Source organism: Truncatella angustata (genome assembly GCF_020726525.1).
Source record: "Truncatella angustata strain MPI-SDFR-AT-0073 chromosome Unknown BKA67scaffold_1, whole genome shotgun sequence".
Classification (NCBI taxonomy): Eukaryota; Fungi; Ascomycota; class Sordariomycetes; order Amphisphaeriales; family Sporocadaceae; genus Truncatella; species Truncatella angustata.
In genome coordinates this window covers 7,632,121-7,643,754 of record NW_025763381.1, presented here as the reverse complement: position 1 = coordinate 7,643,754, position 11,634 = coordinate 7,632,121, and the positions used below count along the sequence as shown (strand labels likewise).

The 11,634-nt window shown below is 52.3% G+C and overlaps 6 protein-coding genes across 6 annotated transcripts; 2 read left to right on the top strand and 4 right to left on the bottom strand.

The window, feature by feature from the left end:
• Window positions 1-4: 4 nt before the first annotated feature.
• BKA67DRAFT_550580 (mitochondrial carrier domain-containing protein) lies at window positions 5-1,910 on the top strand. Its single transcript, XM_046101675.1, has 4 exons — window positions 5-381; window positions 494-568; window positions 745-1,346; window positions 1,405-1,910. Exons 1-4 carry the CDS (start codon window positions 365-367, stop codon window positions 1,641-1,643), a joined length of 933 nt encoding a protein of 310 aa, XP_045965371.1. The 5' UTR covers window positions 5-364; the 3' UTR covers window positions 1,644-1,910.
• On the bottom strand, window positions 1,903-3,536 carry BKA67DRAFT_550578 (uncharacterized protein). Its single transcript, XM_046101674.1, has 2 exons — window positions 3,263-3,536; window positions 1,903-3,131 (listed from the first exon to the last, which is right to left on the bottom strand). The coding sequence occupies exons 1-2, from the start codon at window positions 3,349-3,351 to the stop codon at window positions 1,967-1,969; spliced, it is 1,254 nt and encodes a 417-aa protein (XP_045965370.1). The 5' UTR covers window positions 3,352-3,536; the 3' UTR covers window positions 1,903-1,966.
• Window positions 3,537-3,539: 3 nt separating this feature from the next.
• Window positions 3,540-5,463, bottom strand: BKA67DRAFT_550577 (kinase-like domain-containing protein). The gene is made up of 4 exons (XM_046101673.1): window positions 5,371-5,463; window positions 4,750-5,308; window positions 4,171-4,685; window positions 3,540-4,113 (listed from the first exon to the last, which is right to left on the bottom strand). Exons 2-4 carry the CDS (start codon window positions 4,975-4,977, stop codon window positions 3,711-3,713), a joined length of 1,146 nt encoding a protein of 381 aa, XP_045965369.1. The 5' UTR covers window positions 4,978-5,308; window positions 5,371-5,463; the 3' UTR covers window positions 3,540-3,710.
• Window positions 5,464-6,959: 1,496 nt separating this feature from the next.
• Window positions 6,960-7,724, top strand: BKA67DRAFT_654362 (uncharacterized protein; the record flags this gene model as incomplete). The annotated part of the gene is made up of 1 exon (XM_046106548.1): window positions 6,960-7,724. The coding sequence occupies one exon, from the start codon at window positions 6,960-6,962 to the stop codon at window positions 7,722-7,724; it is 765 nt and encodes a 254-aa protein (XP_045965368.1).
• Window positions 7,725-8,046: 322 nt separating this feature from the next.
• BKA67DRAFT_550563 (uncharacterized protein) lies at window positions 8,047-9,757 on the bottom strand. The gene has a single exon (XM_046101672.1). It carries the CDS (start codon window positions 9,403-9,405, stop codon window positions 8,425-8,427), a length of 981 nt encoding a protein of 326 aa, XP_045965367.1. The 5' UTR covers window positions 9,406-9,757; the 3' UTR covers window positions 8,047-8,424.
• A 427-nt stretch (window positions 9,758-10,184) lies between these two features.
• BKA67DRAFT_531297 (uncharacterized protein) lies at window positions 10,185-10,807 on the bottom strand (the record flags this gene model as incomplete). Its single annotated transcript, XM_046099365.1, has 3 exons — window positions 10,185-10,504; window positions 10,542-10,568; window positions 10,600-10,807. 3 exons carry the CDS (start codon window positions 10,805-10,807, stop codon window positions 10,185-10,187), a joined length of 555 nt encoding a protein of 184 aa, XP_045965366.1.
• Window positions 10,808-11,634: the final 827 nt, after the last annotated feature.

Here is an 11,634-nt window from a genome sequence, read left to right as displayed (position 1 = left end):
AAACGTTTGGGATTCTGTCAGAGTAAGCAACCCTGTTTGCAACGGTGAGCAGACCGGCTTTGTATCATTCCTGCTATAATTGCATGCTTCTCTTTGTCTCGTCAAAAATCACTTCGCTCAACTATTTTGTCTGTTGTTTCATATTTGCCAAGAAGTGCATACATCGGCCTAAATCTCATTGCAAGTTGCTATATCGGAGCTTGGTGAAATAAGTTCCGCAGCTACCCTTGCCTGACCTCATTCCGCGAGCTCGCTCTGCTATAAACCAACTACTGCACCGTTCAGCCATAACGAATTGAACCCCTTCACTCTGTGCAACGTATTACGAGCGCATCAGAGCAGCCGTGCTCGAAGAAGCGCAGAGATGTCAACGACTGGCGGGTGAGCAATCCTCTGGCTCTGCGCTCATATTTGGGCGCCAGAAGCCAAAGAAAGGCAAAAGCAAGTGCAAAAGCAGGAGAGACCGAGAGCTGACCGTATCGCTTGAGTACAGTGCGTTCTTAGCCGGCGGCATTGCCGCTTGCGGTGCTGTCACGGCAACACATCCATTCGAGACGGTCAAGATTAGGTATGCGATTCCACAGTAATGCCTTTCGACTGCCAAGGAGAAATATGGTGCACATGCGATATGCGATCCTTCATGGGCACAAATCTTCGTTGGCGCGTCCGCCGCCTTCGGTGGTGGCGGATGCGGTTCGCCGAGAAGTAGACAAAAGGACCAGCTAACACTGCTCGCGCTCACAGGATGCAACTTCAGGGCGAACTGCAGTCCAAAGGTCACCAGCCGCACCACTACCGCGGGCCTATCCAGGCCGTTTCCATGATCGTTCGGAACGAGGGCGTAAAAGGCATCTACCGTGGTATTGGCTGCGCCTACATCTACCAGGTCCTGCTCAATGGCTGTCGTCTCGGCTTCTACGAGCCCATGCGCCATACTCTCACCTCGGTCCTGCTCAAGGACTCGACGAAACAGAATCTCGGCATCAACATGTTCTGTGGCGCTAGCTCTGGCATCATCGGCGCTGCGGCCGGAAGCCCCTTCTTCCTGGTCAAGACGAGACTGCAAAGTTACAGCCCTTTTGTCGCCGTCGGCACGCAACACAACTACAAGAATGCCATCGATGGCTTGAGGCAGATCTGGGGCGCCGAGGGCATCAGGGGTCTGTACAGAGGCATGTCGGCGGCCATGATACGGACAGGATTCGGAAGCAGTGTCCAGTTGCCGACATACTTCTTTGCCAAGAGAAGACTGCAGAAACATCTCGGCATGCAGGAGGGCGCGCCGCTGCACCTGACCAGCTCGGCTGTGTCTGGTTTCGTGGTGTGCTGTTTCATGCACCCGCCTGGTAGGCTTACACTTGACTCCCAATCGTAGCAGTTCGAGTTGCTGACACAGCGTTATAGATACCGTCATGTCTCGCATGTACAACCAGAACGGAAACCTGTACACCAACATGTTCGACTGTCTCGCCAAAACAGTCAGGACTGAAGGCCTCTTCGCTATTTACAAGGGTTTCTTGCCTCACTTGGCAAGAATTCTACCGCACACCATTTTGACGCTAAGCCTGGCGGAGCAGACGAACAAGCTGATTAGAAAGTTGGAAAACAGGATATTGCCCAGCACGACCTTGGAAAAGGCTTAGGCAGGCTACCGTCAGTCCCACTTACAGATCTAAGCGTGGGCATATCGTATAACATCTTGCCAAAAGCATCTGTTGAAGGAGTTTTTTCTGTGCAATATAGCGTGGGAATGTTATGTGTGGGCGTTGAAAAGAATTTGGTTCTCCTGTTCGGCCTATTTTGCGTTGGTTTAGCGGAAGAGGAGGCTGATCTGCTGCTCATAGATTATCAGAGGCGCATAGGTATAACTAGTGAAAGTGAATCAAAAAAAGCCGAAACCTATCCAATAACCGTAAATCTCTTTTTGAATTCTTCTAGTCTCCTGCGAATAGACTATATCACCATGCTACCCATATACTGATCTTTCGCATCCGTAGCATAACCGTCCCCTCGCTTCCCTCCCTTCATCCATCTGCTCGCCGAGCTCTCCCCTCCAGCGCTCATCGCCCGCCTCGTCTAAACCCAGACCACAGAGCCCACAGCTTCCGCCCTCGCTGTTCCCAGACCGGTTAAGCTTCCCCGTGGTCCGTACGACGTTGGCGACGACGCTGGGATAGTTCTCCTCCACCTCGGTGAAATACCGCGCCATCACGTCGTCGATGCTCAAGTCCTTGTGCGACACCACAGCCGACCCAGCCCTGCCGGACCCAGGCCCGGGCGAGAGGAGGGGAGTCAGAGGCGGCGCGGTCAGCGTGCTGTAGAGCTGGATCTCCTTGCGGAAGAGCTCCCGCAGGGGGTGGTAGATGGGCATGGTGACGGACCGGGGCGCAGCGTCGTCGGGCGAGGATTGCTGCTGCTGAACCCGCAGCGGCAGGGTCGCCACGCCATCGTTGACGCCCCAGGGGACCGCGAACCCGCGGCCCTTGGCCGTCTCCGCCAGCGTCAGCTCCGCCAGCGACGTCGTGTTGTAGCCCAGGAGCAGCACGTCGCAGGCCTCGCGCAGCGCGGTGCGGACCAGCACGTGGCGTGTCAGGAGCCGCAGGACGTCCGCCCGGGACGAGACCGACGGCAGGCCCGCGAGGAGGGCCGCGAGCCGCTGGCGAGGCGGCAGGGAGGCGGCCCCCGCCGCGGCCGGCAGCGCCGTCCAGTCTATCGTCTCGGCGCCCAGCACGTCCTCGAGCCCGACGCGCGCGAACTCGACGCCCTCGAACCTGGCCCTGTACTCGTCGAGCACGGCATCCGTCGCCGCCCCGCGCGCGCTGCTCGCGTCCGCATCACCCCCCTGTGGTGGTGGCGGCGGTGATGATGATGACGACGACAATGATGCGTCCGCGAGGCTGGTGTCGACCACGGCCACCAGCAGCTCGAACCTCGCCTTGATCTTCCGCTCGCGCTGCTGCCGCGCGTTCTCCCACAGGATGTTTAGCAAAGCCGTCGAGCTCAGGCCGCCCGGCGACAGCGCAAGGAGGTAGCGCTGCGTCTTGGGCAGGCCCCTCTCAAGGCGCGTCTCGCGCTGCAGCAGCTCTAGCCGCTTGACGACCTTGACAGAGACGTAGGATTTGTAGCATTGTCTATCGGACAGGTGAGCGATGAAAGAGTATGGGTGAGAGGGGTGGAATAGAGGGGAGGGGCAAGGGAGGGAAGGAGAAAGGGGGAGCGCGGGGTGTGCAGTTGGGGAGGGTTTGGTGGGTGGGCACTTTACGAGCAGACGGTCTCCTGGCGCAGATCGTGCAGCGCCGGAGAGGTTTTGCAGCGGATGCAGAGCAGGGGCTCTGCGTCGGCGGACGGCATTTTAGGAGACTTTCCCAATCAGGTTGCTTTTCACAAAGAATATCTGAAGTTTACGATGTCGCAAAAGAAGTTGTGGAATGGGTTATAATTTGTTTGTCGCAGAGGCAAAATTCTTGACTCATCACATCATGATGTGGGGATAGTCATTGGATAAGCTTCAAGTTTTCTTAAAAGTCGCGGGTTTCGCACTCACGACTAAATGTCTACATCAATATTGATATTCACTCACAAGAGAAGATCCTGTGCTTCATTCGTTTTCCAAGACTTTTTGGGGTTCGTGGGAAAATGTCACAACTCATGCCGACTGTTATGTCTGTGCTACATGAAAATAGTAGCCATCATCTGTATTGAAATTTCGGTTATATCAAATGAGCAAAAAGACATGCTAGGTCACTCTGTTCGAACCAGAGGCGATCGCGTTTCCACGCATGTACAATGAGATCGCGGCCTACACGAGCACATTCTTTGCCCTGCTCCGGCGTTCCCCATGTCGGAATCACTGAGTCGAATGCGACGAGATGGCATCCTAGTTGCGCTGCAGTGCGGAAGGCTACTTTCTCATCTTTGAGATGAAGCCCTTCACAGAAGCCCTCCAAAAGCCACAACCCGGTTTCGCTCCTCCGGTATACCCACAGTGCATACATCTCTCCTAGCATCTGACCAAAGTCTAAGCTGTGGACACCGAGTTGTGCCATTTCCCAATCAATAACGAACACGGGGATCTCGTCGTCTTTCTGAACAGGCAAATTGCCAATCACGATGCTGTACAGTCGGATGTCAGCATTCAGCAGGGAACTAGGACTATAGAATCGAACGCACTTTCCTGTCCAAAAGTCGCCATGGATTGGCATTACCTCTCCTTTTAACTCCTCCTTTGCAGCATTCCTAAAGTCCTCGAACACCTCTCTTGCTTCCTCCAAAATGTCAGGATACGTCTTAATACGGTCAACCAACCAGTCGTAGTTTATCGTATGTTTAAGATTTTGCATCCACTGGCAAGCCTCTAGTTCAGCATAAAGCTGAGACTTCTCGCCTTCCACCTGGGCATCTCGTGCTTCTTTGCCGGTCTTCTCATGAAACCCAATGATCCACCGCGCAAGCTGCTTTCCCAGCTGATGAAACTGCGCACGATGTGCCTCTGGTGTGGGCGAGGCGAAGTTTTTGAGAACATAATTTTTGAGATCGATGCCGCTGGGCATATACTCAAGTATTTGTGTATGCGACTTCTCATCATAGAAGTAGCATTTTGGTGTCCTAACGACGTACTGGACGGAATCTTGTGCACCACTGACGCGGAAATCCGCCAGGGCATTCAAACATTCCACTTCGACTTTCTGTCCCTATGTCAGCTTTTGGCGGTACACAAGGGGAATAGCGAGGTGCGCCAAAAATGCATACACAGCGATCCAGGGTTAGTTCATTTTGGGGATGTGTTGCAATATAGTCTTCTCCATGCTTGACTGCGACTTCTGTCGTACCGTCTTCGAGCGGTGTGGTTAAGCGTGCACGGAACAGGAAATTACCCACGCCGCCGGACAGTGATTCAAGCGAGCTTACTGCAAATCGGGTTGTCTCGAGGGATTTGAGGACCTTTCCTTTGATTTGTTCTGGTGTCTCTGTAGCCATTGGGAGGTACTTAACACTGCTTATGCTTTAGAGGTACGATTTGTGGAATGTTAAAAGAAAATGAACGCAAGTTCCATACGGCGAGAGCAATTCAGATCGCAAAAATTTGTGCAAAAATTGTAGTATGATGGGATGAATCATGGTGCTGTGCTGTAATTGCGTCAGCTGAATTTGAATATGGTGTTGCCTATGCTATGTATCATTCTGAATCATCCAGCCTACAGCCTACAGCCTACGCTTATGCTAGCTAGAGCACCGATTTGCTGGGAAAGCGCTCTGGAGTCGGTCCAACCCCTTGTGCAGCAACGTATGGTGAATGTCAGATTCGCTTCTTTGCGTTGTAAGCTCCCCTCACGCCAAGTTCTCAATCAAGCGATGAGACATCGGTCTTACCTGCATCACCAGTTGCATGATCAATTCTTGAGCTCAGCTTGCTCAAAGCGCGAGAGGAGGTGAAGGAGGAGCGCTGTTGCTGAAATCTCCAGCTCAGTAGGTTAAGGTTAGACTAACCTTAGGTTAGTTAACCGAGAGCTTGGCCAAGGGACATGCATGTGGATTCTTTTACCCCGGCCATGATGTGAGAAAGCGAAACCAATCAAATGGCTGGCTCTTATGATGTCAAAGCTAATCCGTAGAAAACTTGCCAAGTCGTCCAGGGTCCCACCACCTCAAACACAACTGTTTCGAGTTTCATGTCGACGTATGACCACCATTGGCCAACAACACTCACGGGCCGGTTGTAGGGGCAAACCACACAACGAGCGTTTCTCGACATTTGCTCATTCTCGTCAGCCCATGGGCAACATGGCACGAGGAAGGCGGCCCGCTTGTCGCTTTGGGTTGGATGAAGCTGACCCTGCGTGCTGCAGCAGAATTGGAGACCGAAGATCATGGCACACTTGCACCCTTTCAGCCATAAAGGAGTGACACAACAACCAAGTTTGGTAGGTTGAGACGAGGCAAGAGGTCCCCTGGTTGATGGTCAAGAGATGTTGAGCATGCCCATCCATTTAGAGTTGCAACCGCACTCTGATAGATATACTTCTCCATCTTGTCATCCGAATTGTTGATGCTCTTTTGTGGAAACCTCCATACATCACCAATTGCGACTACCGTTGTTTCATCGTCACGAACGGGTTACACACCACTTACGTCGGACAAAATCCACCTCTGCCTATCTCATTTTCTGCCTGCATTGATTGCACCAAGTCTCTCCCGTTCGTGCCAATTTACTAGCAGACGGGATCGCGTTTATCTCGTCGGGAGCTGTTGCGGTTGGTTCTTCAGGCCGTCCTTTCCCGTCCATTCTCATCCAGCCTTCGCACCTCACGCCATCCCAATTTGTCGGCTGCTTCACGACTACAAGAACAACCACGTCTCGCGCAAATTTTGGTTTGTCTTCCTTGGCTTTACTCATTCGCTCATTACTTCGCTATTTGTGGTCCTCTGGCCTAGTTGCGCTACGCAAAACGGCTTGTTACGACCGGACTTCGGATTGCAGGCGGCACCTCCAGTCCCTCGTGGCATGATCGGATCTTCACTAGGATACCTTGATTACCTTCTCGGCTATCAGACGGATGCAGGAGGTCAAGAGAGCGGACATCACAGACTGACGTTGATATACCAACCGCATTGACCCTCCGGCTTGATCTTCTTCCAGGGCCGCGGCTGAACCTAATTGGCTGGTGCACGCACTCGCTATCCCGTCATCACGGCATACTGACACATTCTCTGTCTCATACGGTCCTCTGCATATCGAGACCAATTTCACTCACATCTGTCTACCCCAAGAGTTCATATCAAAGTCCATTGGGCTGAACTTTATTGCTGCATCAATTGTGGCATCTTGGGTCATCCTCGATAGTCTAGCAACGACAACATTTGCATTTCTCAGAAAAACCGCTCGGTGTAGCGTTTGTCCCTGCTACGTTGTGGATACAAAACCTGAAAACACAATTAGTACTGCAGAGGTCGAATCAACAATGCCGGGATCATCAACAAGTAGAGGGCCGCAAGAGTGGCCACCCAGGGTGCTTGGGTTGCTGGCGCTTGCGTCGACTGCATCAGCACTGTCGTTGGCCAACTTTCAGCTCATCACTTCCAATGCAATACCTTCGCCATGCATATTAGCATACAACACCCCAATCGCCGGCTGTACGACAACTGATTTCATGAACGGAAACCAATGCTCGTCGCTATGTATAAATGGGCTGTTGGAAGAAGCTTCGCTTGTACAGGCCATTTGTGGAGGTCTTGACGTTAATGCGCAGTCACTGCTTGGCTTGACACTGAACAACAAATTGTTGGATACGCTTTGTCCAGGATCGACTGTTGGTACGACCACAGTTAGGGTGACGGTTCAACCTTCTACCTCGACGAGAGTAGCATCGACGACATTATCTTCACGACAGACTTTGACGACGACAAGCTCGAGTGCCATCGTTGTCACAACTGCAACATCTAGTTCCACACAAACAATCATTAGTAGCTCGATCATCAGCAGCGTGCCGTCGCAAACTACTAGTAGCACAATACAGACCTCCACTGCCAGCACAGCAGCCATCACCTCTGGAACCGCACAAGCTACAAGTATAGAATCGACAAGTACTGCCGCACAACCCGAGGCCACACAGGGAGGTGGGAGCCCCTTTGATGCAGTTAGACAAAGTCGAGGCATATGTTTGGGTAGCACGAGGTCGACACAGACGTTAATGGCTGTGTTGAGCATAGCCGTGCTGCTGTTATAAGAATAATGCCGATTCGCCTCTAAAAACAACATTGCTCCAGAAGCCGGCGGTGCAAAGGGAAATTATTATTGGGGATTTGAATTTGCCTGGAAACGACTGATATTAGCATTGCAAGGCGTTGGGTCAACTTTGATATACCATCGGGGAAGAATATGGAAGTAAAAGGAGGACAAAAATGGGGAGTAATATGCCGAATAAAGGCAAAGGACAGCTCAGCGTTGGGATATTCATAGGGAAGTATGTGGGTCAAATTGTTCCAAAAAAAATTGTGTAGCAATACTGTAATATAGATGAGCCAGGGAGGGCGTATGAACAGCAGCTTCATCTGAATTGAAGATATTAGTTGTTAAAAATCTTGGCTATACACACTCGGCTACTTTTCAGAACCGTAATTGTTTCTTTCTTGATACCTCGCTCTGCTTTTCTATTTGAACGTGGCGATTGGATCACATATCTACCAAATTGCTGGAATATCAACAATCCGATGGCGATGAGGCAACACGCACGCTCGAAGTTGCTTGCTGCTGTCTGTAACAGGCCAATACCATAGTCCATAACCCCACACCAAGTCCAATCGTGTGGATAAAAGCCTTGGCCAGATCACAACACCTAGCATGATACTCACTGGGGATGTTAGGTCCAAGGAATTTCGCAGCTACCCATATGATTTCATTTGATTCATGAACCCTCCAGGCTTGATCTATGCAGTCCTGTTCCAGAGATCCCGAATCTGAATGACTCCCGGAATGCTCGCTATGGCGCCGATCGACAACTCGCTGAAGAGCCCCTGCTCCAGACTCCAGTGTATCGTGAGCGGGAACCACGCCATGTTCCTGCTGACGAGCTTGCGCCACTCCTCATTCCACTCGCGCTCCTCCTTCTCGAAGACGGCGACCGTCTTGTCGCCCATGCGCCGCCGCTTCGGCACCTGGCCCCTCTTGTACCTGTCCGCGAACAGCTCCGTCAGCTTCAGCCCCACGAAGACGCCCCAGAACCGCGCGCTCCACCGGTACGCCTTGACCATGTTGGCGGGCTGCCACTCGAGCACGCCCTTCTGCGCCAGGTACGCCCCGTTCTCGAGCGCCTGGAACACGACGCACGCCACCAGCTGCGTCACCGCGATCGACGTCGCCAGCTTGTCGATCTTCGGCCGGTCCTTCTCGTCGCCGGACTGGGACGCGAGCCGCGCCTCCCGGAGCTTGAGGAACAAGCCCCGGCCCCAGAAGTACATGCCCAGCAGGCCCCATAGCCGGTTGAAGGTCCGCACGTCGCTCAGCAGAGCGCTGAAGGCCTTGAGCCGCTTGCTGAGGATGAGGAGGAGCGCGGCGCTCGGCGAGGGGAAGGCCTTGTTGGTGAAGACCAGCGTCGTGCTCGGCGGCAGCGACTGGGCGAGGGCGAGCAGCTGGTTTGCGCTGCGCGTGATGGCGGGTCGGGTCAGGAGCTCGAGGGCGGCCGAGGAGAGGCGCGTGCTGTAGCAGAGGAAGAGGAGGACGGTGTCGATCCCCGTGGGCGTGCTTATGGCGCGCTGCAGGTGTGCGAGGAATGCATCGATGTTGGAGGGGGCGGCCGCGATCAGTGCCTTGAGGGGGAACGGCTTGGGCGCCGACGAGGGACCCGGAGCGGCGGGGATTGGGTCGCCAGATGGCAGGTCGCTTGTGGACTGGACTTCTTTGGATGTCATTGTGGTTGTGTGGTCCTGGAAACAACAGCTTCCCGCACGAAAGTCAAATTGTTGTAGTATAAAGGAGCAGTATCTCGGGTATGGCTGTTGGAAGCTCCCGAGCGATAAGGCGTTGTCAACGTTAGGGGATGCTAGCGTAGTCCGGGGTTCACTTATCCGAGCTCAGTGGCTAAGATTAATGGGAACCAGAATCCGGGGAAGTGATTCAGGTCAATGATCACTTCAGTTGCACATGAAAGCTCGTGGTGCGCGGAAGAGATGGAACCCAGAACACCGGCTCATCCTGGCCGCAAAACTTCCAAGAAAACCAAATAATTTCATGAGAGGATGTCCAGAGTGAGTGCGATGAGGGTACCGAAGCACGCGTTCGTTATGGAGTACAAGGCACAACCTACCTCGGCACACCGGGTTGGAGGTGCGGTAAGTCGAACCGCTGCCAAGACTCGACTCATTCAGACTCGGAAGCGGGCCACGCTGATTACATCGAACTTTCCACCCTCCATGGCACCAGCAGAAACGATACATCTCGTGACTTCTTCTGAATCAGTGCAGTCCAACCTCAAGAGGCGTTTGCAAACTGATGGCGAAAGACAGCCGACATTCATGATTCAACCTTCTTCAACTCTGTCGTTATGCACTGCTCTATGTCCACTTGGTCGCTTTACTGGCTGGCAATGAACAACCACAATTTAGTTTAAAATGCTTTGATTCTGAATTTTAATCTTGCCTCAACCATGCGCAGCAACAACCACAGGCAGCTAGCCAACACCGACCGGTCTTCATCTGTGTCGGAAGGTGTGGCGAAACTCTTCTCCGGAAAGAGTGTCATGACACCCCAAGTCAATGCCTGTACGTGCTGCAACTTCTAGCAACGCTGGCTCTCCTTCTTTCTTTTTCTTAAACGCGTCCTGGCGGGGACACCGTCTCGATTTGGACCAGCGGATGCAATGCCTTAGCAACGATCTGAACTTCGTGTTCATATACGCGCTCTCTCTCGCTGCATAATCCTCGTCCTCTTCTTTACTTCCCATACTCTTCGCCAGATAGTAGGCTTTTACATCCTGACTCAAAACACCCAACTCTCGGTATTTCAGCGAAGCTACCACATCAATCACAAGGTTATGGTAAAGACAAACCAAAATAGCTCCTCGGAGAACTCGATGCTATAAACGTGATAGTATGCTTGTTCTTGACCTGGCTGGAAGGTAGTGCCCGACATCATTCCTTGCTTCAATGCTAGCCGACCAATAGCAGAGCGATTCTTGTCGATACACGGAACCGGATCGAGGTAATTAGGGTTCGGCTCCTTGGCAAGTCTTAGATCATGAGAATCATCCATAACTGGCACTCTTGAAGAACAAAGCCATATCCCGATCTTGTCATGAATCAGACCCAGAAACATGCTCCCAATGTTTGAAGCACACTCCAAGAAGACAACATTGCGAGACGACGAGACCTGTGACTGGATGACGACTTCTTCATTTGCTGAAACAATGGCTCAATGGTGGTGCATTGCATGCAATCCAATGTCGCCGGTTTCTCTGAGTCGATGGCATTCCAGGCAGCTGGAAGATCATTCTGGCATCTTTTCTGGTTGGCGAGGCGCGTATAGTGTGCAAGGAAAGGTTGTGTCGTCCTACTGTTTCGAGGACAATCACAGAGACGAGACAGTCTGTTTTCTGCAACGGCTCGTTGGAGATCTATACAGGCAATTGGGACGTCGGTGTCCACAGGAGCTTGTTGACATGCACAGATTCAGCATTTCCGCTATAGATGGTTCATTGAACTGCCTATAATCGTTTAGTACGTAGTTCGGTCGGCCAGTTTATATCGTCATTGATGGTGTCGACGACAGCAAAGCACCTCGAGACGACCTTCTCAAAGTTTTGACGACAATCAGAACTGATGAACGCTGTAAACACGTATCACTTTTAATGATCGGCCGCAAAGAGCCCGAAATTGAAGAGGTTATTAATCATGTGAACAATTCCATGCACAGCCCGGTTTGTATGCCAGATTCATCTCATTGCATCGCGGCGTCTATTCGACAAGGTTAGGATCAACGAGCTTTTGAACGACCTCCCAAAACAGTTTTCAAGACATGCCAGCGGGTCATTTCTCAGATTTCTCCTGATGAACAAGGCCGCAAGAATCCGCACAGAACATTCGTTCGGATAGGATTTGCTTTCATATGTAGCGATTCCTCCGATATTCCTGATGCCGGTGTTC

What these genes read in the sequence shown, in the direction of transcription:
- BKA67DRAFT_550580 (XM_046101675.1), top strand. An exon ending in TTCGAGACGGTCAAGATTAG is followed by an intron (nt 569 to 744) that starts GTATGCGATTCC and finishes TCGCGCTCACAG; the next exon opens with GATGCAACTTCAGGGCGAAC. An exon ending in CTGTTTCATGCACCCGCCTG is followed by an intron (nt 1,347 to 1,404) that starts GTAGGCTTACAC and finishes ACAGCGTTATAG; the next exon opens with ATACCGTCATGTCTCGCATG.
- BKA67DRAFT_550578 (XM_046101674.1), bottom strand. Translation starts at nt 3,351, where the DNA reads ATGCCGTCCGCCGACGCAGAGCCCCTGCTCTGCATCCGCTGCAAAACC. An exon ending in CGCCAGGAGACCGTCTGCTC is followed by an intron (nt 3,132 to 3,262) that starts GTAAAGTGCCCA and finishes CCTGTCCGATAG; the next exon opens with ACAATGCTACAAATCCTACG.
- BKA67DRAFT_550577 (XM_046101673.1), bottom strand. Translation starts at nt 4,977, where the DNA reads ATGGCTACAGAGACACCAGAACAAATCAAAGGAAAGGTCCTCAAATCC. An exon ending in AACTAACCCTGGATCGCTGT is followed by an intron (nt 4,686 to 4,749) that starts GTATGCATTTTT and finishes ACATAGGGACAG; the next exon opens with AAAGTCGAAGTGGAATGTTT. An exon ending in GGCGACTTTTGGACAGGAAA is followed by an intron (nt 4,114 to 4,170) that starts GTGCGTTCGATT and finishes CCGACTGTACAG; the next exon opens with CATCGTGATTGGCAATTTGC.
- BKA67DRAFT_550563 (XM_046101672.1), bottom strand. Translation starts at nt 9,405, where the DNA reads ATGACATCCAAAGAAGTCCAGTCCACAAGCGACCTGCCATCTGGCGAC.